The 22,350-nt window shown below is 46.5% G+C and overlaps 1 protein-coding gene across 3 annotated transcripts; it reads right to left on the bottom strand.

The window, feature by feature from the left end:
* Positions 1–1,235: 1,235 nt before the first annotated feature.
* Positions 1,236–20,264, bottom strand: miga2 (mitoguardin 2). Of its 3 annotated transcripts, none has more exons than XM_007902845.2 (17): positions 20,176–20,264; positions 17,558–17,643; positions 15,901–16,263; positions 14,753–14,948; positions 13,446–13,558; positions 12,258–12,375; positions 11,626–11,762; positions 10,984–11,098; positions 10,469–10,575; positions 9,394–9,509; positions 8,980–9,052; positions 8,444–8,530; positions 7,942–8,040; positions 7,053–7,187; positions 6,891–6,944; positions 6,145–6,261; positions 1,236–5,204 (listed from the first exon to the last, which is right to left on the bottom strand). In XM_007902845.2, the coding sequence occupies exons 3-17, from the start codon at positions 15,994–15,996 to the stop codon at positions 4,998–5,000; spliced, it is 1,770 nt and encodes a 589-aa protein (XP_007901036.2). In that variant the 5' UTR covers positions 15,997–16,263; positions 17,558–17,643; positions 20,176–20,264; the 3' UTR covers positions 1,236–4,997. The 3 variants fall into 3 exon arrangements, with proteins under 3 accessions (XP_007901036.2, XP_007901035.2, XP_007901037.2); XM_007902844.2 differs by having other exon boundaries at positions 15,901–16,305; XM_007902846.2 differs by lacking the exon at positions 20,176–20,264 and adding an exon at positions 18,632–19,274 and having other exon boundaries at positions 15,901–16,305.
* Between the last annotated feature and the right edge of the window lie 2,086 nt (positions 20,265–22,350).

Here is a 22,350-nt window from a genome sequence, read left to right on the forward strand (position 1 = left end):
CATAAAGACAGATAAAGATGGAAGAAGAGGGAGGGAGTACCAAATACTAAAGCTAGAGATGTTCTGACTCATATGCATTGTATCAAACGCAAGATTTTTATCCAGAATATCTAAAGATAATAAAATACACCTTTGGTAACGAGGTGTATGGATTCAATGAAGTCTCACCCCAGGACACACCCTCCCCGATCCACACTGATGCTTCACTGTTTTTTAAGGTATTATCCTTCACCTGAGATTAAACCAAGCACCTGCTTTTGGAACATTTCCTGCCACTAATTTAAAGAGCTCTCCTGGTGTTTGGCAGGTACCTATTCACTTAGACAAATGTGCCAAAGAAAAAATAAATTTAGTCAGTTATTCTCATCTTTCCAAAGGCATTCCTCACCCAGCTCCTGAAAGCATATATAAACAGTCTCGAGATAATTAAAGAATAAACTTAATCTTAATGATAGAGGATCAATTAGTGAAGGAATCTAAATGATTAGAAAGTAATTGTTAAATCTCAGGGAAAGGGGATCAAGTTCAGGCTTATCGTTTCAGTCAAGTAATTCAAGTGAGTTTGGTATGAATCCAGAAACCAACTCTAAGCCAGTTATATCCTTGGCTTTTATTTAAAGGAACGATTTAAAGGATTGGTATTATTGCCTAAGGCTCCCATGCATAGCTCATTTTTAACAAATATTCTACAACTCTACACCACTACAAACACCAGATGAGTTTCTCCCAGTCCTGGCCAACAATGCTCATAATAAAATTGGTTATTCACTCCATGACTGTTTTTGGACATTGCTGTGCGCATATTGGCAGCCATGTTCACCCATAAAACACAGTCACTGCACTTTACAACAACATGAAGTGCTTTATGAGGAAGGGGAAGGGAATTGGTCATTGGGGCATTCAAAGAGACAGGTTTTGAGGTGGGACATAAAGACAGTTAGTGATGGGGGCGAGATGGTATAAAGGGTGGTAGTTCCACAGCTTAGAGGCATAGGATCTGAAAGCTCAGCCGCTAATGTTGGTGTAGATTGTGGGCGGAAAAGATCAGAAAGATAAGGAGATGCTGGGTGGTGGAGAGATTTATAGGTAATAAAGAGTTTATGAGGGAGTACCAAGAGACACCTATCCCCCTTGCACACAGACACACAAAGAAAACACAGGATATTCGTAGAACTTGAAAATATTCAGTGATTTTGACAGGTGAAGGATTACACCAGTAAAGATTTTCTTTTGTTGTGTGAATCGATGCATTTTTATTTGAAATACACGTTTATGGATACAGGATAACAGTAATACTGTAAAAAAAGCAATGAAAAATCACAAGGCAGAAAGAAAAGGTTTTACATAAAAAGAGATAATTAAAAAAAACTTTGAAGCAGGCACAAACCTACACTTAAAAGAATAACCGTTTCAGACACTTCATTCTTATTCACCCCAATCCCTAACTCATTTGCAAACTCCTAATTTGTTTTTAACAAAAAACTCCATAGCAGCACTGAAAGACAGAACCATCAACCAAACTAACTGAGGCTGGTCTGGGTATCAAGCCATCAAATTCAAGACAGTCAAATAAGTAGAGGCAATACTTCCAAAATTTACCAATTTACCCACCGTTTTTTAAGTTTGGTAACCGCATGTACAATCCAATTCCAGTGTAGATTCCAGAGAAGGTTGGGATGGGATTTATAAAAAGTACTTGCATTATTTTTTTAAAAAGCACCTTTACCCCATTGATACTCCTCACATAGATAATCACAGATGACCTGTGCCATCATAGTATCTCATCACAGATACTCCAGGATCAGGTGTTTTTGCATGGCCTTGGACTTGATCTAAACCTGGTGCAGATTTCGTAATAGTACAGGCTTCACTACTTAGTTGCCAATAGAGCTCTGCTTATGGTCAGTACTTGAAGTCAGTGATAGACTAAAAATTAACCAGTATTAAATATTGGTCCATAACAAACAAGTCCACTTCAGTCCAGTTGGGTAAAGGTATCTGTCCCCTCCAGTTCTAGAAGCAACCTTGTGATAGTGTGTGGACCATACCATTTCCATACCCATTTGAACATGCCCCAAACCAGTTAGCAATGTACGATATTCTTAGGATTAAGTAATAACCGTGAAGCAGTAGTTTACAGCAACACAGAAAGTCAAGCAATATTAAAATGCCAACAACAAGAAGGTAAAATACACCACGTTATTGGGCACCAGCCTTTAGGATTTTATTTGCCCTGTTGAAGGTATGAATGTGACTTTACCTGGGTCGTTCAGACACTGAGGACGGGTGGGTCACCTGCTCTCAGATCACCTCCAACAAAACTAACTGAAAAGGAGTGCGCACCTGCTCTTCCATTCTCTCCACTCCACATAATGTACATGGTGTCCGCAAAGTCCTGTTACTCTCCCAGTGCACTAACCAATAACTGAAACATGTGGAAGAATGATAATTGCATTTAGAAGTACTTAATTGTAGAAGTGTTTAACTGTATTTAGACATCCAGAGGATCAGTGGGTGTGTGAGCACCATCTTTTTCATGGCAGATAATGATCCGTCTCCATATTTGTTGCCACATCTTCCGTAACATAGATGGAGTGAGGAAGTGAAATGCACCTGACAGCTTGTTTCAGCTTCTCTGTAGTCTCGTATCGCTGTTTTGTAACAGGGGGTGGGGCATAACATGACTTTGTGGACATCCTGTAGTAGTCTCTACTCTAATTTTCCACAGCTAGAACTAGGAACTAAACAGTGCAAGGGTATTGCAGTTTCCACTGCACATCCCACCCTGACTCACTTTAATAGTGATCCCAATTATAAGGCGATTGGAGTTTGCCTCCAAACTTTTCCAGGTTGCATTTTTTGTTGCATTTTATGCGACGCCACATATGGCATTAAAACCCCCCAACATGCTCAGCACCCACAGATCACATAGCATAAAACTAGATTAAACACACAAACCTACCATACTCTGATCACAGAAAAAAAGGATATGACCAGCACGGAATCTGGCACAATGGGGCACTGGTAGACTAAATCATCTACAGTCCTAAAGAACACATATTGACAATCGATGATGACTGCTGGTGAACTGTGTGGATAAATTAGTTATTTTGGAATCGATATCAACACAAAGCAGCAATGATCCATTCAGAAAGTCATTTGGACTGACCGTAATCTTCATTTCCCTGGATCAGTGTCTCCAGCAAATCAGTTCATTCCTGATTTTCAGTCAATTGCCTTTTTTAAAAAAATTAAAATCCAAACTATTTATCGTCCAAGAGATTAAAAATAACTCCCGTGAGGTGTTCTAGTTTAAATTGCGATTGGCTCAAGTGCAGTGTCAGGACAAGGACATAGGTTTAGAGAATCTACTCAGCTTCTTCTGTTTGTGCTGCTGGAATCTGTCCTGTTTCTAATCCCTGTAAAAACAACAAAATCTCTGGAAAATCTCATGTTCTGATCGCATCAGAAACATGAGCCACGGAAAGCACGAGGGGCTGGGAAATTGCTCAACTCGAGTTACAGATTTCAGGAAGTGGGCAGTGGGCAAGCAAATTTCAGGTTGCCAGTTGATGAATGGCAAAGGAGGTTTTTACAGCAGTGAATGTTTCAGTGGTTACAGGGTTACAGTACACATCAGCAACCCTCTCTTGGACTGAGGAACCCTTCCTGCGACATTACAGAATACATGTACTCAGAAACCTTCAATACAAGCCACATTCACGGAGTATGAGATCAGGCAGTGGACACTCAGCCACAAGAGCAGCTTAGACTCCTCTCAGCATTTCTAACTGAGGCTGCCTGCTTGGTGTTGAATGTTTGGAACAATGAACTGAATGGACACCAGGTTTAAACGCTCTAAATGCACCCCACTTAGGACCCTTACACCAAATCAGTGAGGAAACCTTCGCCCCATCAGTCTGGGCTGCAATACAATGTCAAATTCCAGCACTCAGAGGCAAAATAGGCCAGAGGCAAAACCACTCAGCCCCTCAAGCCTCCCTTACCTAAAATCCCGTAAGCTTTCCCACATTACTGCACAAGACGGTAATGTTTTCTCCAGTGAAGTGCAAGCACTGGGTTGCTTTTGGACGGATTCCAGCTTCACATCAGGCAAAGATAGTCACCCACTCAATGCTCCCTCACGCCTCCTGAACACAGTCACACCGCACTTTGGTGCTTCAGTAACTCTGTGGTAAGTTCAAATAAAAGTTATCTCTTTTAAAAATCTAGTATTTTTGTTACCCCCCCCCCCATAATACATTCGTATTGTCTTGTTATCATCGTTTCAAAGCAGAGAGCAGACTAAGTGTAAAATAGACCATTTACAGATAGTCCCCAACCCCACATTGGGCCACAATGATATAAAAACACAGGGTTTCCTTTGATTAGAGCTTCTCTCAACTCACTGGTCAGTAGAATCTCTCAGGTTAGTTCCAGGAGGGAAGTTCAGGCTGGTCAGCCTAACCCCACATGCCCCCCCCCCTCCCCACCATCCTCGAGCAGAGACACACAAAGCCTCAGAGAGACACGCTCTGTCCTTTCACATTGTCTTCATGTCGGCTCCTCATGGCTGCTCGAGTCTAGGGCCAAACTGATAGGGATTTTCAGGGCTGACTGAGCAAAACCGATCGGTGCCAACGAAATGAAAACTGCTCCAAGTGGGTCTGGAACAGCACACACATACACACACACACACACACACACACACACAACACACACAGGCCTGCTGGAGGTTGGCCTCATTTTGTGAACATCAGTATAACAGTAAACCATTAGCCTTTCTCCTTTTGCAAAGGGGAGTATCTACACCCCCGTCCTCCCCAGTCACAGTGCCGATATTCCTCAGAATGAGTCAACCTGACTGTGTGGCAGAATCTAGGAACTGTTCCTCATTGCATCTCAATCCACTGATTCTTCACCAAAAATTCCTTCCGATTCCCTCTTCAAAACCCCAAAAATGATTTGCTTTAAAAACGAGTGACCTTGTGCGGGGGTCACGCGAGGTGGGGGGCTGTCAGAGGTGTGTTGTTGGTGGGAACAGCCCCGTTCAGCTCCCGCATGGCCTCGCTGCTCAGGTAGCCCAGGAGGATCTCGCTCCGTCGCCGCGACAGCTGTAGGATGTCGTCCGCCAGGGCCTGCACTGTGCTGTAGCGGACCTTGTCCAGGTCAAACATGTCTTTCAAGTACTGAACAATTTGTTGCTACAAAACAGAAGAAGCTGCTGCGTCAAACTATAATTCACCGTGGGCATTTCCGATTGCCTCCCTTTATGCTTTCTCCTGAGTTTGTGTTACACAGGAGCAAATGGACTGCTCTCTCCCAATCCTTCGTTACTCTCACTACCCATTCCTCATTCACACTTCACCAAATAGCTCTCCAGGTTATCCTAGCTCACATTCCCCTCCTTATCCACATTCACCCTACTACACTCAAATGAATTGGATGCTCACGTGGTTGTTGCTTATGGGACGATGCTTTGCCTCGATAACAACAACCTTCATTTATATGGCGTTCTTCACATAGGGTGACGTTTCAGAGCACTGCACAGTGGACGAGCAAAGGAGGAGGAGGAGGACTATTGGCTCCATCAAAGAGTTAAAATAAAAAATCACTTCATTTGTAACTAATTATATTTTGTAAAATGCTTTGAGCTGTGCCTTTTTACGGGAAAGGCGCTTTACAAAAGCAAGTTTGTGTTTTATCTGATACTCTCTTGAAAAAGCTGACACAATCTGCCTTCCTGGACTAAGTCCGGGGTCCTGAACTCAATCCCGTGTCCCATGGATGTACAACGTTTTACTGGCATTAGTTTAGTTACACTTCAGTCACATCTCCCCTGACCTTCTCTTCAGTGTGGTCCAACATGCTGACGTAGTGAACAGCAAATCCCCAGCCACGTCCAGACACTAACCCCCACCCCCTCCAATCTCAATGCCAACGTCTTTGAAGCTGGATGAGGATCAGGGATGATTTACTCTCTCAAACCACCAGGCAATTAATAGCCCCAACTACTTGTCCTGGCTGAGATCAATAACTCAGGATTCAAACCTGTGAGTTTCGTATTGAGCTGTGTGAGGGGAGGACCCGATGCTAAGCCCCATCTATGTCGCTCTGTATATAAAGTGTAAAAGTTTCTCTCACCTTAAATATTGTGCAAACTTCACCTAAATGCTGCTTGGGTCCAAGGAAACCCCAGGCAAGAACAGGACTAACGTGCTCCGAAATGGAGTAAAAGTGTGAGATGAAGCCATCAGGGACCTGTGGGGCCGAGACACAATGTAACTGACTGCATTCATCATCAAGAGTATTTCACATCAGGTTCAGACCTGCGAGACCAACTTATCTTAAAATTTAAATTTGTACCGAATTGTGGAAAATTCTTTTGATTGGGTTTGAATTTGGAAGCCGCTTCCTTTTGAGGACTGCAGCAAACCAGAATTTTCCACCATTCAGTTGTGGGGTGTTAAGATTTTAAGATAAAAGGATCTTCTCGTTTCAAATTCCCTCCACCTCTGTGACCTCCTGCAACTCTACCGCTGCTCAGAAAATATTGACTTGCTTCACGTCCCCCGCCTAACCATCAGCGAGCGAGCTTTCAGCCATTCTGCCCCCTTTCTGAAGCTCTGAGTTCCTCCGGCTCACCCCACTCCCTCCCCACCTTTTTAAAAAAAAAGCATTGTGAATGTTTTATACCCCAGGTACAATCAGTTATTCACTCTATGGCTTTTTGTGGGACGCTGCTGTGCACAAAACAGCTGCCGTATTTGCCTAACAGAAAATAGTCACTACACTTTATTGTAAATCTTGTGAAGCACTTTGACCGTCCTCTCATTTTGAAATGCAAGGATTATTAAGATGAAATAGTCTCATTGCTTTCGACTACTGACCTGTAAAAGCCGCCTCTTTGCTTTTAATACTGACCAGCAGGCTGTGGCGAGAGCCTGTGAGAGACACAAAGAGAGACAGAGAGAGGACAAGAGTCAGCAAAGACCAGAGATCCCGAGAGCCTTCAGCCACGGCTTGGACAGCGCTCAGTGTCGGTCACTGACCGTCTCCTTAAAACTGTCTGACAGCCAACGGTTCCGCAAAACGGCGACCACAGAGGAGGGTGGGTTTTCCAGATCCTCAAAGGCGTCCATCAGGATAAAATCCAACACGATGTCGAAGAAATTCATGGACACAACCTGCAGACAAAAGGTTTGCCATTAACTCCCCTCCCGCTGACCAGGTGCCAAGAGGTAAAAGCAGTCACTACAGTAGAGCCCGATATCTGCATGAATTGTGACCATCCTGTATGGCAGATTATGGAGACGGTCTTTGTATGATCATATAATGGGTCTGTATGTGTGGGTGTCTGTTTGTGTCTCTGATCTTTTGCTCACCTGGATCGGATCTTGCTCACTCTCATGCTGCTGTTTCAGAGTCGGTTAAAATCACGATTCCGGTTATCCAGATAACTAAAAATATCTATTGCATGGGGCATCCCCGATGGTGAAGCGGATGTAGCTGCATCTAACGGACCGCAAGCTCATTGGTTTGCTGGCCTCAGCGGGCGGGGAGTGCATGGGGAGGTTAAGTGCTCTGGGACGCTAGAGGTAGTGAGTGTGCACGGCAGCCAGGTGAGGAGAGGTCAGGCCAGGCTCAGCTGGGAGAGTGAGTGGTCACTTACCGGACGACACCCAGCACCCAGCACAGGGAGGCTGGGCACGGGGAGAGAGGCCATTGGGGAAGAAAGATAGAAAAAATAATTGGACACATGAAAATTGAGAAAAGAAATTGATTTACTTGCCATGGTAATGGGGATCTGACGACAAGGTGGCGATTGTGAATTCTGCTTGGAAGGCTGTACCAAAGCTTCAACTTTTAGGAACAGTGAATAAAAACTGTTTAAAGATAAGAACACCCTCTCGCTGCAAAGAGAGAGATATCAGGCCTTACCCCACGTCCTTCCAGCTCCAGCTTTGTGGACTCCCAGGTCTCCTCTCTCTCTGCGTACTCCAGCATCTCTTTGAAGGTTTCCTGGAATCTGTTGACATTCTGCGAGAGACGGATTGAGGCTATAATTGTGCTGCCACTTTCCCCTACACGTGCATAGTGACTCCATTGACTGGGCATTAAATCCTGTGAAGCGCTTTGAGACACCCTTCCAACGTGGTATGGCGCTATACCAAATGCAAGGTTTTTTTATTATTGTTGTTATATTATTAATTATATTGATATTATTATCATCAACTTCTGTCGCGTCCCGATTGACCCGATCCACTCGGCCTTTGTTTTTCAGGAGAGAAACATTCATGTAGGGAAGCTTTTCCTTTTAGCCATCACCCTGAACTTCTGGAATTAATCAAAGTTTCACCTCCCCTGTTAGAACATGCACTTTAGGGAGGTGGATGTGCAACTATTTCACAATACGCATGCTGAGGTGATTGGGAGAAGTTACCTTGCCAGCCCTGGACATCAGCCCCATGATCATCTGCTTTCCAATGTCACTGAAGTACATCCTGTTGGTTTCATCCTGCAGCAATATCTGTCACAGTCACAACAGGTGCCTTTGTTAGAGGCAGCACCAACACATTCCACCTTCAGACACTGGTCACATTCCCCCCTCCCCCCTCCCGACAGAGAAGCTCAGACACGGGAAGTCAATTCTTCGGTAATGGAGAATGTTAAAATCCCCGTGGACTCACCCCCTCCCCCAGAACATTTGCTCCAACCAGCAGTGTGAACTCTGAGGCAAATGGAAGGATCTGTTGTCTTTCCGTGCACTGTATTTTTTCCAAACCGCCCCTCTCCCCAAGGAAAGGGAGAGAGAGAGAACTGGGGGGCTCCGAGTAGCCAGCTGGAGGTATACTAGCACAGGTAACAGGGAAGCTGAGCTCCCCCCTATTGTGTGCTTGTGTTGGAGATACACCAGCCCCCAATGAAGATCAGGAAGATACAGTACAAACCAGCACAGCTCACGAGCAGCTCCGTTACCTCGAACGCTTGCCGCACGCAGTGTAGTTTCGCCAGGAAGTCCTCGTCATTGTAACACTCCAGAACCTCCGTCCTGAAACACACGAGAACATATCCTGGTTACCATCAGGGATGATACAATGCAAAATTACATTTGTATAGCTCCTTTCACGTCGGGAGGACATCCCAAGGCGATGCCTGTTTTAGCGTTCTCTTCGGTCTCTTCCCACCTTCTCTCCTGAATGCACTGACGTGGGCTGGAAGCAACTGCATGCTTGTCTGAACCCAAGTGGCCATTCTTTTAGTGTGAGGCTAGACAGTGAGCAGTGTGGGCAGGATAGCCTCAATTCCCATCGCAGTTCACAAATCAATGTCCACACACTTTCTAGCAGGGGATGATGGGCCTGGGCAGCGATCAGGAGCAGGAATCCTAACCTGAACGATCGACAAGCCACCTTACTCTCCTGCACAAACCCCATGGCTTCTTCATACACAGCAGATGGTCTGGACGGCTGGAACCCTTCCTCTCCCAGCGACACATTATCCAACAGCTGCCGGATTAGAGAAAATAAAGACACAGACATTACTTACGTTTCTCTCAGGGAAGACTCAGGACAGTGTAAAACTGCATTCAGAGCGAAACATTCCCACACCCCCACATCTCTTGCTGTATCTGTCTGTCTTGCTCTATCTCCATTTTAGTGGTTGGATGGGGAGGGAGGGCAGAGATTGGTCATTTATTTATTCCCTGACCTCAGAGCTTCAGCATTCACTGCCATACTCTGACACTGTCACATCATGTTACAACACATTTTTCTTTCGTGAATCCGGGTACCTTGACACATGCAGACGCAACCTGCTTATCCTGTTAGGGCTTTGGCTCTGTTAACAGGAGGCGAGTGGGAGGATTCCCTGCTCCCAATGACTGGTCTGCCCCTCCAAGTTCTACCGATGAGCCGAGCTGGACTGGTTTGTCATCAGTAGCGCCCTGGAATACCCACCTGGCTCAGGAACAGGACCGGAGACCATCACAGAGGATGAACTGTGTGTACTGTGCTCAATTGGCTGCCGCATATCGCCCACAAAATATACAGTATATCCTGTGATGCGCTTTGAGATGTCTTGAAGACTTAATAAGGCGCTATATCAAATGCAAGGGTTATTATTATACTATTTAACTCAATTTAAAAATTTCATTGCCAAACGTGTCACTTTGGAGCCATCTCAGCCCTGGGGAGACCCTTTTTGCTGAAACTCTGAGCCCAGTGAAGAATGTACAGTACAAACCCACACTTCAATCATAGTAACCACCGCAAGCAATACACCCTCTCCATATAGACATAGTTATTCACTGTGGCAGCATTGGCACTCTGAGCTTACACCATAGGCTCTCTCTCCCCATACATACATATATATACTTGCGTATAAAGGGTAGGAAGGGACATGGAGTAAAGAAGGGATTAAATGTTCTCCAGTAATCTGATAAAAAGATGGCTTGTCACCAACTCACCTCGGCTGCTGAGAAGAAGGAGTCGTCTGAAGTGAAACTGGCCTCATCGTCCATACGGAATCTCCCAGCTTCCTCCCCTAAGGGCATGGCCAGAGCCCCAACACTGTCTGTACAAGGACCAGAAATACAGTGTGAAGGTTTCGCACAACTGGAGAAATAAACCGAGTGAGTCCCGAGGCCCCCTCCTCTATTCAGGTGGAAGTTAAACATCCCGCCATGCTATTGGAAAAGAGAAGGGACTTTCTCCCTACCCTCCACCCTCCCTGATCCCACACTCCCCTGCTTGGGTCCAAATCCCTGACTGTCCAGTGCTTTGTGACGCCCTCCAGTCAGAATTGGTGAGGGATTTGGGAGATGGCTAGATAGTCAGGGAGTAAAACTATTAAGAGTGAGGAGATGAGATTAGGGGCAGTCAGAGCATGTGGACATGGAATGTGGTGGAGCTGCCTGGCTGGGCTGAATGGTCTTCTCCTTATCCTAACTTGTCTCTCACGTGGAGTCACTCAGAGACTTACCAAAGTCACTCAGTAAGTTGTTGGAGGGTATTGTTTCTCCAAGCTCCTCCTGCAAGCGATACGCTCTGTGAAGCAGTGCTTCAAACTTCAGTGCAAAGTCCCTGTTCTGCGATTCCTGTTGAATTATTTACAGTTAATGGTCCCAAGTCAAATGTAAAAATAATCTTGATAAAGTTTCCAATCTCACTCAGTGAGCAGAGAGGACCACTGGAGCAGGAGGAGACACACTTTCCTGGGGAGTGGAAAGGGAGCTTTACTCTGGCTCTAAACCATCCTCTACCTGACCTGGAACACTGCTGGACAGTGTGTGTGTGTTTATCTGAGATGCTATTCTGCGTGAAGGATGCTATATAAATGCTAGTTGTTGTTTTTCTCGCTTGTCTTGCGTGTGTGTTCCTGTATCTCTAACTGTGATGTGAGTATGTGTGTGTGTACGTCTGTCTCTTTTTCTCTCTCTCTGCCTCTTATCTGTGAATATGTAAGTTCTCCCCGCTCTCCAATGTTGAATCACATTGTCTAAGATATCATTCCAATGTAGTGCTGGGGGGGTTGTTGTGTTGGCTAGCACTCGTGATCTAAACGCCTACATAGAGACTAACCCCAGGGCTGAGGCCTACCTGTAAGAACTGGACCTGTACATACCTCACCCATGTCCCCGGCCCCTCCATGGGCCCCCAGCGTGACCAGGTTTTCCTTCCGTTCGGTGCCTGTGGCTCTCAGATATCGGGTGTTCAAGGCTTGTTCCCATTTCAGCAAGGCTTCCTCAAACAGCTCCATTCCTGCCCAACACAAGGACACAGTGATTCCCCTCCTCCACACAATCACACCATTTGCTAGTCCTCGGCTCTCGCCTGATGTAACTGTTCCCAAGATTGAGCCACAGTCTGGGAAGGTCCCCTGTATATAATAATAATCCTTGCATTTGATATGGCGCCTTATCACGTCGTTGAAACGTCTCAAAGTGCTTCACAGATTATACTGTAAAGTGTAGTGACCATGTATTTTGTGGGTGAAACGCAAAATACTCAACGCAATGCAGTATAATCCCCGCTCTGTGTTGAGTTATGACATTAGGCTCGGAAGCAGGCGGGGCTACAGTTGACTTCAATTGCTCTGGGCTGGAGGAAAATCAGCCAGATACCATCTACCCCCCAACCCTCGCCCTGCCCATCACTCTCCCCGCCGNCCCCCACCCATCACTGAGGAAGCTGCCCATTGATGGCAGGCACAGTACCAAGCATTATTCACTGTTACTGTAAAGCCAAACATCTCACCAAGAATGTAGAGATTCTCATTGTTGGAGTCCTCGGTCGGCTCCTCCTCCTCCTCCTGAACGCTACCCGGCCCCTGAGGAGGTGCAGGCCCTGGGCTGGACAGACCAGCCCCTCGCACCTGTCAGTAACAATGGAAAATGCACCTTCAAATGGAATTGAAAACGCTGACACAAAGACATATGTTCGTTCAAACATCCGGTTATAAAGCTCCGCTCGCTTTCTGAACTGCCTGGGAACAGAGAGACAATCAAGCTCCCCTGAATGGCCTCTTTAAACACTGAGGTTCCCCTCCTTCCCCTTTGGTGAGCATCACAGCATCGACACATTAAGAACGTTAGGATTCCATGTCTACACCAGCTGATCTTAGGCAAAGCCACACGGGATGTGGCAATGGCTTTATATAATATATAATAATCCTGGCATTTGATATAGCGCCTTATCACGTCTTCTAGACGTCTCAAAGCGCTTCACAGAATATACTGTAAAGTGAATTGACTGTATATTTTGCAGGCAAAACACGGCAGCCAATTGTGCAGAGCAGTGTCCAATAGTTATGGATTGAGTGACCAAATTATTTTTATTTAGTGATCCCAGCTGGAGGTGGGGAGAGCAGCCTAGCTCAGCTGGCAGTGTTCTGGCCTCTGGGTCAGGAGCTTGACTTCACAGTCTAGGCTGTCACTGCAGTGCATTGTCAGGATTGCTACCCTCCAGTTGAGACATTAGACATCTCGGCCTGTCTCACTGGAACAGAGTGGGGGTGGGGACGCTCAGTGTCCTGGCCAACAATCTCCAGGTGAGGTAATCATGGATGTGTGCAGGAGCTCGCTCGAGCAAACTGCTGTGATTGCTTCCAAAACAGTCACTACACTACACCGTGATCAGCAATTACCTTATAGCTTTTTGAGATGTTCTGGTTGTTGTGTTTCTTACGATGAAGTAAACGAGTGGCACAAAAAAATCAGGACATTCGGACACTGACATTATCCAGAGTTATCCTGGGTTAGCCACGGATAGGAGAGGAAAGAGTGGGAGATCGACTGACTCTCACATACCAGCTGAGAACTAGAAAAGTGCAGAGCTGATGGAGCTCTTGGTCCCAATTACTGAATTTGTTAAAAAGATATTTCTGTTCCTCCTATGAAACCTTTGTGATGGGTTTTGTGAACAGTCGGCAAGTGAAGTCCTTACCGATGACAAGCTGTGGGAGGAACTGGAGCGGCAGCCGAGCACACTGGAGTTGACGGCGCTGAGCGTGTTGTTACTCCTGCTGCTCGGGCTCTGTACTCGCTTCGTAAGATAACCTGTCACGGAGAGAGAAAGAGAGAGAGCGCGAATGAGAGAGAGAGAGTGAGAGCGCGAGTGAAAGAGAGCAAGTGCGAGTGAGCGAGCGAAAGAGCAAGCAAGAGCGAGTGAGACAAAGTGCGAGAGAGAGAGCAAGAGCGAGATAGAAAGAGTGAGCAAGCGAATAAAAGGAGAAACAAGAGGCTTGTCAGGGAGAGTGAGAGAAAGCTTTAAAATAATCTGATAGCGAGCTTTTCACATCAGGAAGATGTCTCAAAGAGACAAGATTTTAATGTGAAATGTAGTATTATGTAGGCAAACGCAGAAGCTAGTTGTGCCAACAGTAACATCCCATGGAGTGAGCAACCAATTTTATTTGGGGGATTGTTGGCCAGGACACTGGGAGAAACTCCCTTTTCTTTTCAAATAGTGCCCAGTGATCTTTAATGTTTACACAAACAGGTAGACAGAAACTCAGTCTCATCTGAAAGATGCACCTCCAGAAACACAGCAGCTCCCAGCACTGCACGTGTCAATCTAAACTGGTGGAGTTCAAAGTCGCAATGTGGGGCTTGAACCTACAACCTTCTGACTCAGAGGCAAGAGAGCTACTAACTGAGCCACGCTGACACACAATTTCTATAGTTTCTATGAGGAACCAACGCGTGGTTGTTTGAAGGTCGAACAAGCCACAAGCTGATTTCAAACGTTATCGAACTGCCCGTCACCAGGTTGGGAACTCGCTGTGTGATCTCACTGCTGGGTAGGTTGCATTTGATATAGCGCCTTATCATGTCACTGAGACGTTTCAAAGCACTTCACAGGATACACTGTAAGGACTATGTATTTTGTAAATGAAATACGGCAACCAATTGCGCACAGCAATGTCCCACAAACAGTCATGGAATGAATGACTAATTTTATTTGGGAGATTATTGGTCATGACACTCGGAGAAACTCCCTTCTCTTTTCAAATACAACCATGGGATCTTTAACATCCACTTGAACAGGCAGATGGGATCTCAGTTTAACATCTCATCCAAAGGTCTGCACCTCCCGACACTGCAACACCCCCCAGCCCTGCATTGGAGCGACAGCTTAGACTGTGATTCCAAGTCCTGATGTGGGGGTTGAACCTTCCGACTCTAAAGCAAGAACGCTACCATTGCGCCAGGCTGACACAGAAAGAGAAGTGACAATTGCCTCTGTCTCACCTCTCTTGGTAGCCGGCAGGCTCCCCACACAAGGCAGCAGTGTCTGAGATTCCTTCAGTTTCTGCGCATCCTGTTTTTTCCTGCGTCGCCTCCGCTTCAGGTGATGGGCTGTGAGCGCCAGAGCCACCGAGCCCAGTGCCGTGGCAAACAGAACCTTCTTCAGCCCCGGAGACAGTTTCAGTTGCGAGAAGATGGACTTGAGACGGCAGCAAACCAACAGTATTTTACAGTCAAGTCGCAACAACGGCTGAGAAAGCAACAAATCTTACAAGCTACCTTCAGGTAGGAAAGCTATAACGGTACACACATACACTCGCCTGTATACGGACACACACACACATCCATCAACAACAACCAACAACAACTTGCATACGTCCCAAGGCACTGGACAGCGAGGGGTTTGCACCTGAGCTGTAGGTTGGTATCAGTGAGATCGGACACACACACACTCTCTCTCCCTCAACAATAACTTGCATTTATATAGCGCTCCTCATGCAGGGCAGCAGCCCAGAGCGCTTCTGACATGAAAGGCGCTATATAAATGTAATTTGTTGTTGTGTTGAACTGTTAATGTGCAATATTAAAGAACAGGCAGACGGGACCTTTCGGGCAGATGCACTGGGTCACAGCCTTGGGCACAGGTTCACATCAGGTTTCTCCACCATCTCAGCAAACGAAGAGTAAAGGACAGAGATCGTAGTTGAAGTCATCTTGGCCTGTGCTCTCACTCCACCCAGTAGCACATTGCAGAACTGCAGCTTCAGAGGCAGGTCACCCTGTATGTGTGTGTGTGTGTGTGTGTGTGTGTGTGTGTGGGGCTAATGTCTCCCTCCTAACTCTGAGCCCTACTGCTGACTGACCCACCTAAGATCAGTTTGGCTTTTCCCGTGAGGCCATCGATTCCTCTTTACACGTGAATAAATGGAAGGTGGAGGAACGCATTTACACCCGAAAGGTGACTGGGTCAGCCTCGGTTTGCTGATCCGCGTTATGATTAAAAACATATTTATGCGACTTGTGGGTGACATCAGAAACTGAAGTTCAAGGAGGCAGTGTCTGATTCAACATCAAATTTAAACTCCCAACACATCGCCCTGACCAGCAACCCCAGCCCATTGCCAACAACGCACAGTTATACAGCTCCTTACCTGGCCGAACGTTGAGTACAGAAACACTGGGATCTCAGCCACGGTCATCGCCAGAGCCTGGATGATAGACGTTCCATCCGTTCTCCGCAGCGCCATCGCACACTAATGTTGTCAATGGCTCCTCACACAACACGTGATCGGGCACCGAGCCCTCTGTCCTATTTAGCCTGAGCAGATCCTTTCATCGGAGTTTCAGATTCAGCATCGAGACACAAGAAAACACAAGGTCCTGGAGTATCAGTAAGTCGGCCTGTTCACACTGCTTCCTCCTCAGTGACCTGAAGGTCAAACCGTCTCCCAGCCTCGGTGATTAGCGATCTGCAGCTCCTGCTGCCAGTTTCAAGAGGAGCTGAACACGACAAGCTGGGGAGATCGATATTGGTTGGTGTGAGATCTCTTCCCCACCTCAATGCAGAAATAGAGGGACACACAATAGACAGTCTCACTATGGGAAACAGGCAACAGCGATTGAGAGGCAACTGTCAAGTGATAAGAGGCAATCACAATAACCGATTCACAGGACAGAGCCCACTCCCTGTGTGCTCAGGTCCCTCCCAGGCTGCCTCTCCCAAAGTCAACTACGCCACACTCGTGCGTGCACTGGTCTCTGAATCCAATTTCAGATCTTTACACTGGAGTGTCAGCCTAGTCTTCAAGCTCAAAGTCCAAACTTGGGATTTGAACTCACAACTTTCTGACCCTTTAGGGTCTGAGCTGGACTGGCGCATCAAATAGAGGTTTAATCTATAAAATCCTGCACTGACTACAAATTTCCACTTATGCTGACAAAATAAAACTTGATTTTGCATTGAAACATCTGGCATAAAGGGAACACGCCATGACAGGCTGGACAGAAAGATTATTGCTAGTCGCTCAGCCTTGCTCACAGGGCAAGGTTCGGTCACGGTCAACAATGTAAAGAATGCTGAGGCTGACAGTAATAAAAGCCAGCTGGCACCATCAGCCACACAGCGGAAACTCCGAGCCCAAAGTCACCCACACCCCTCACGCAGCATCTGGTGTCAGGTGTGTGTAACACAATCCCAGAGTTCAGGTAACGGCAAAGCCAGCCACTGCTTTGCTGTCCTGGTTTATAGCACAAATTTGATTCCCCTCCAATGCAACATTCTCTCCGACTTGTGTGGCACTCTCTCGACCACCAGAGGCTGCTCCTGAACTACGTGCATCAACCTGGCGGCTCCACTGAATACTGTATCCAGTGTCAAGACGAACAGGTAAAGCAATGGTCAATCAGGGTTTGGGCAAAGTGAGGTGGAAACTGTGGCCTTGTAAACTATTGCTGTGGCTCAAAGCAGCCTGAGTAAATGGAGAACGCAAAATCAGTCAGCTTTTTAAAGCGGGTGAGATCCAGATTTGCTATACTTAGTGAACTAAAGTTCAGGATCTAATGAAGGTGTTGGCCGCTAATGGTATAACGGAGGGGATCGAGGGATATGCAGAAGGCCGAAGCCAGCCGTGTGAAGGGGGTGGGGTGGGTAGAAGAGTGGGGTGTGAGAGGTGCTAGATCAGCAAGTCACTGGGTTTTGCTGTCCACACTTCAGTTGATCACACACTTCAGCTGATCACACTGCTTATGACTATTGTCAGAACCACATGGACTTTAATAAAGTTTGAAACCAATGAGATAAAGGATTACCTTTGACACAGGATCGGGCTCTCATCCCACCGCTCCGTCAGTCATCTTCAACCCCACTGTTGGGGGACACCATATGATTTTAGTCTCTGTTAGTACATGATAATGGAGTTATCGTCACGTTATGAGCTACATTGAAAACTGCACAGTTTGGAACTCGGTCACACCTTTTACAGCGCCTCATTACGTCAAACAATCAAAATGCACTTCACAGGGATTGCTGTCATATCTGTTTGTAGGCAACAGCAGCAGCCAGTTATACCAGTAAGGTCCCACAAACAGCCATGAGGTGAATGTCCAATTTATTTGTTGGCCAGTAATACTTCTCATAGTTTAGCTCATTCCTCCAACACTGGGGATCATCATTTGTTGCTCTGCACTGTTTCTAGGGCCAGAGGTCCTTACGTCACAGTGACCAGAATTGTGGACAGACCAGAGCACTGTAAAGGCTGAGTATGATGTCTGGGGATCTAAGTTCAGTTGATTTAGCAATGTAACCCAGCATCCTGTTTGCCTTGTTTATTGCTGAGTATCACTGTCTTGTCAAAGCGAGTGAGGAACTAACACTCTTAGGTCTCTTCACGTTTTGCCCACAAAATATACAGTCAATTCACTTTACAGTATATTCTGTGAAGCGCTTTGAGATGTCTCGAAGATGTGATAAGGCTCTATATCAAAGGATTATTCAGCTTCCCACTTGGCAAGTTCTATCCCATCCACGCAGTGCTTATGTTTCCTGTATGTAGCACTGTAATAATAACAATGCTTGCATTTCATATAGGGCTTTTCACATCTTCTAGACGTCTCAAAGCGCTTCACAGAATATACTGTAAAGTGAATTGACGGTATATTTGTAGGCGAAACGCAGCAGCCAATTGCACACAGCAGCGACACACAAACAGTCTTGGATTGAGTGACCAAATTATTATTGTTTTTTTTGAGGGATGATAAATTGTGGGCAGTCCAGAGAACGAGCCCACGACCTTGGTATTATTAGCACAAAGCTCTAACCAACTGAGCTAACTGGCCTGACTGTACCCTGCATTTGCCTGTATTAACCTTCAGCTGCAGACCTACCCTGGTCAAGGTCACCAAGGACATTCTCTCCATCTGTGACCGGAACTCTCTGTGCCTCCTCATTCGCATTCATCGCCTTGATCTGTGCCCTTGACACAGTCAGCCATCTTATCCCTCTTCACCGCTTCTCCTCTGCTCCACCTTCTCAGTTCTATCCGGTTAATTTCTAACATTATTGGCTCCAGACATTTACACCCAAATGACATAAGGATAAACCGGCCTTTACCGTAGTTCCCCAGATTATCCTTTGCCTCTTGCTTGAGCATTGGCACCAGCTCTGCCACACTCCAACCCTCTGGCACCTAGCCAGTCTCCAAGGACGTTTGGAAGACCACCGCCAAGAGCCTCAAATATCTCCTCCCTGCGTTCCTTCAACAATCTGGGATACATTCCATCAGGGCCCTGTGATTTCTCAATGTTTAGTTCCTCTAACGTTTTTTTAAAAGTATGGTTTCCTTTTGGATCAAAATCCCAAGTAGCTGTTCCATCACTTGCAGGCTTGCTGAGGCCAACACTCTACTCGCTGAGCACCCAGGCTTCCCTTCAGACTATCCAAAGAACTTCTCCCACACCAGGCACCACGAGCCTTCCAGCCCCGTCCTCGCTCAACCCCAATGCCTCCCCTCACTCCCCCACCCCATCCAGCGGATTGAGTTCAAGATCCTTGTTTTCACCTTTATTAATTCCCTCCACGGTCTCTCTCCATCCTATCTCTGTGACCTCTTACAAAGCTGTCGGCTCCCTTCGCTCGGCAAACAACAGCCTCCTTCACACCTCCACTCAACAACAACAACAAGATTCCATTTATAGAGCGCCTTTCACGTCGGGAGGACGTCCCGAGGCGCTGTACAGTTGGGTCAGGATCTGAGCATTGCGGGGAAATGGTCAGGGTGAGGGGAGGGAAGGGAGGGAGGGAGCGAGGAGGGGGGAAATGGTCAGGGTGAGGGGAGGGAAGGGAGGGAGCGAGGAGGGGGGAAATGGTCAGGGTGAGGGGAGGGAAGGGAGGGAGCGAGGAGGGGGGAAATGGTCAGGGTGAGGGGAGGGAAGGGAGGGAGGAGGGGGTAGAGAGTCGAGAGGGGAGCTGAAAGCTGAAGGTCCACTCAATCCATCGGTGGGCAGACAAGCCTTCAGCCATTCGTCCCCACTATCTGAACTCCATCCAACTCGCCATCTCCCTCACCTCAGTCAAGACCGACCTCTTTGACTGCGAGTAACGTATTATCACACACTGTGTTACTGGGTATATATAATGCATGAAATGACCTCACATTTGGGATTGGGGGCATCTCTCACGACAGAGGGCATCTTAATGCGCTTCGCGGGATTCACTGTGTAGGGTAGTGACTGTGTGTGGGTGAACATACACAGCGATGGCCCCCAAACACATGGGAGACAGCACCAGAGACAGGTGAGTCTCTCCTACACACACTGTGTCACTCCCTCCCTCCCTCTCACTCTCCCTCACTCCCTCTCACTCTCCCTCACTCCCTCCCCCTCCCTCACTCCCCGCCCCGCCTCAGTCCCCCTCTCTCTCACACACTCACCTGGTGCGGCGCCGTCACATTTCCGACCCCGGGAAGGAGTGACGCCCGTCCTGACACCGCCGCCCAACCCGCTCACCGGAAGCACGAGCCCGGACAGACACCCCGCCCAGCCAATCACACCTCACGCTCCGCGCGACTGTCCCCGCCCTCACCTGATAGACGGAACATTCGACCAATCAACTTGCCCCGGCGGGGCCTGACGCCTGACGTCACCAAACCAATGGGACGGCAGAGAAGGCGGGCCCGAGGCCACCGGGATTGGTTGAGAGGTGAGGGGCGGGGCCTGCTCTGTCTGGGAGTGATTGACAGCTGTTGGGTGTTCCAGCAATGCAAATACATCCTAATAATAACAATAATGATAATAATAACAATAATGATAATAATAACAATAGTGATAATAATAACAATAGTGATAATAATAATAATAACAATAATGATAATAATAACAATAGTGATAATAATAATAATGATAATAATAATGATAATAATAATGATAATAATAATTCTAGCATGTGATACAGCGCTTTATCGCATCACTGAGACGTCCCAAAGCTCCTCACAGGATATACTGTAAAGCCGGGGCGGGCAATTATTTTGGCTGGTGGGGCCACTTCACCAGCTGTGGTAAGCTTCGCCGGCCACGCACTTAATATAGATGCAAATGCTTAATAACAGCTCCAAATCAAGTCGTACACTTGTACATGCATAAAATAAAGTCTATGTAATTGACATTCATTAAAATTAGGTTAAATAAAAACAACTCATTGAGCAGACATTTATTCGATATTTATTCACATATTGATGAGAATGTGAGAAGCTCACGCGATGGGAAGAATGAAAGCGCTGATGAGCGTTAACCAGACAATTGAAGTCAGGCATCGCCTCCGTTGTTGCAATGCGGAGTATTGCTGCAAGGTGGTCATCAGTCATCGCAGATCTGTTTTGATTTATTGAATTTCATCACAGAAAATGTCTCCTTGCATATGTATGTTGATTCAAACAGCACAAGCATCCTCCGGGCATGAGCCTTTATTTTTGGAAAGGTATATTCATTAAGAGAGGTGTACAAACTGGGAAGCGGCACTGATTTGAATTGCTCTGCAAGCAATGGATCACATTGCAGGTCAGGTCAATAAGCTCGAGTTGGAGGTCAAATGGAGCTTTGTCAACATCAAATGAGAAAGGTGAAGAGACCAAAGACAGGTCAGTTTTGATCAAATTGAAATCCTGGAATCAGCGAGAAAATTTGGCATGTAAGTCAAGTAGTGACGAAGTACACTTTGTAAGGCTTTGATCGCGAACAGTAATCTGCTGCAAAGTTGGAAAGTGGGCGAACTGCCTGTTTCATATGTGACGCAATAAAATAAATAATTTTGTCATAAATGACTTGACACTGCAACACAAAATGTGCACAAAGGCCCCCCCCTTCCCATTGGAGTTTTGAATTCAGCTCATTCATGTGGCCCATGATATCAATGACTTTCTGGGACTGAACAATCTATAATTTTTTCTATCGCTAGACACAATGATGGGCCAGATAGAATCATTTGGCGGGCTGGATATGGCCCGAGGGCCGTATTTTGCCCATCCCTGGCCTAGCCTGTAAACTCAAAGTTTGCAATACTTGTTCTCGAGCTCCCAGACACAAGACTCATTACTGCTCTTTTTCTAGTTAATATTTACTCAAACCAACGAGTTAACATCGAACTCCACCTTTAATGGTAGTTTCATGTGGGAGAGCACAGAATTCAAACAAGGGGTCACATTCGCTAGGTTACACAATTTGTGAAATGGTGGGGGGGGGGGGGGGGCGACACGTTAAGTTTATTTTGACTTGAAGGGGTGATCTTATCAGGGTTTCTAGGATGAATGAGGTGAAATTAAAACGTGTTAAAGCCACACTTCCCAGCTCCCCCAATATATCCTGTGCTTCTCTGTTGCCTACCTCACCCAGGAATTTGCTTTGTTCAGGTCTGTGCCAGCTGATCTCGGCAGATCTGACCACTAGAGAGCACCACCACATCAATTATAAGTCCTGCAAGTGGCATTGCTCACCGTAATACTGCAATAATAATAATAATTGAGGTGTTTAAAATAATAAAGAGATTCGATAGGGTAGATGCAGAGAAACTGTTTCCTCTGGTGCAGGAATCCAGAACGAGGGGATATAATCTT

The sequence above is a fragment of the Callorhinchus milii genome, unplaced genomic scaffold (genome assembly GCF_018977255.1).
Source record: "Callorhinchus milii isolate IMCB2004 unplaced genomic scaffold, IMCB_Cmil_1.0 Scaffold8, whole genome shotgun sequence".
Taxonomy (NCBI): domain Eukaryota; kingdom Metazoa; phylum Chordata; class Chondrichthyes; order Chimaeriformes; family Callorhinchidae; genus Callorhinchus; species Callorhinchus milii.

Coding starts and splice junctions, on each gene's coding strand:
- miga2 (XM_007902845.2), bottom strand. CDS start 15,996: ATGGCGCTGCGGAGAACGGATGGAACGTCTATCATCCAGGCTCTGGCG. Junction 13,559..14,752: donor CCTGCCGGCTACCAAGAGAG/GTGAGACAGAGG, acceptor TCTCCGTGACAG/GTTATCTTACGAAGCGAGTA. Junction 8,531..8,979: donor GCGTGCGGCAAGCGTTCGAG/GTAACGGAGCTG, acceptor TGACTGTGACAG/ATATTGCTGCAGGATGAAAC.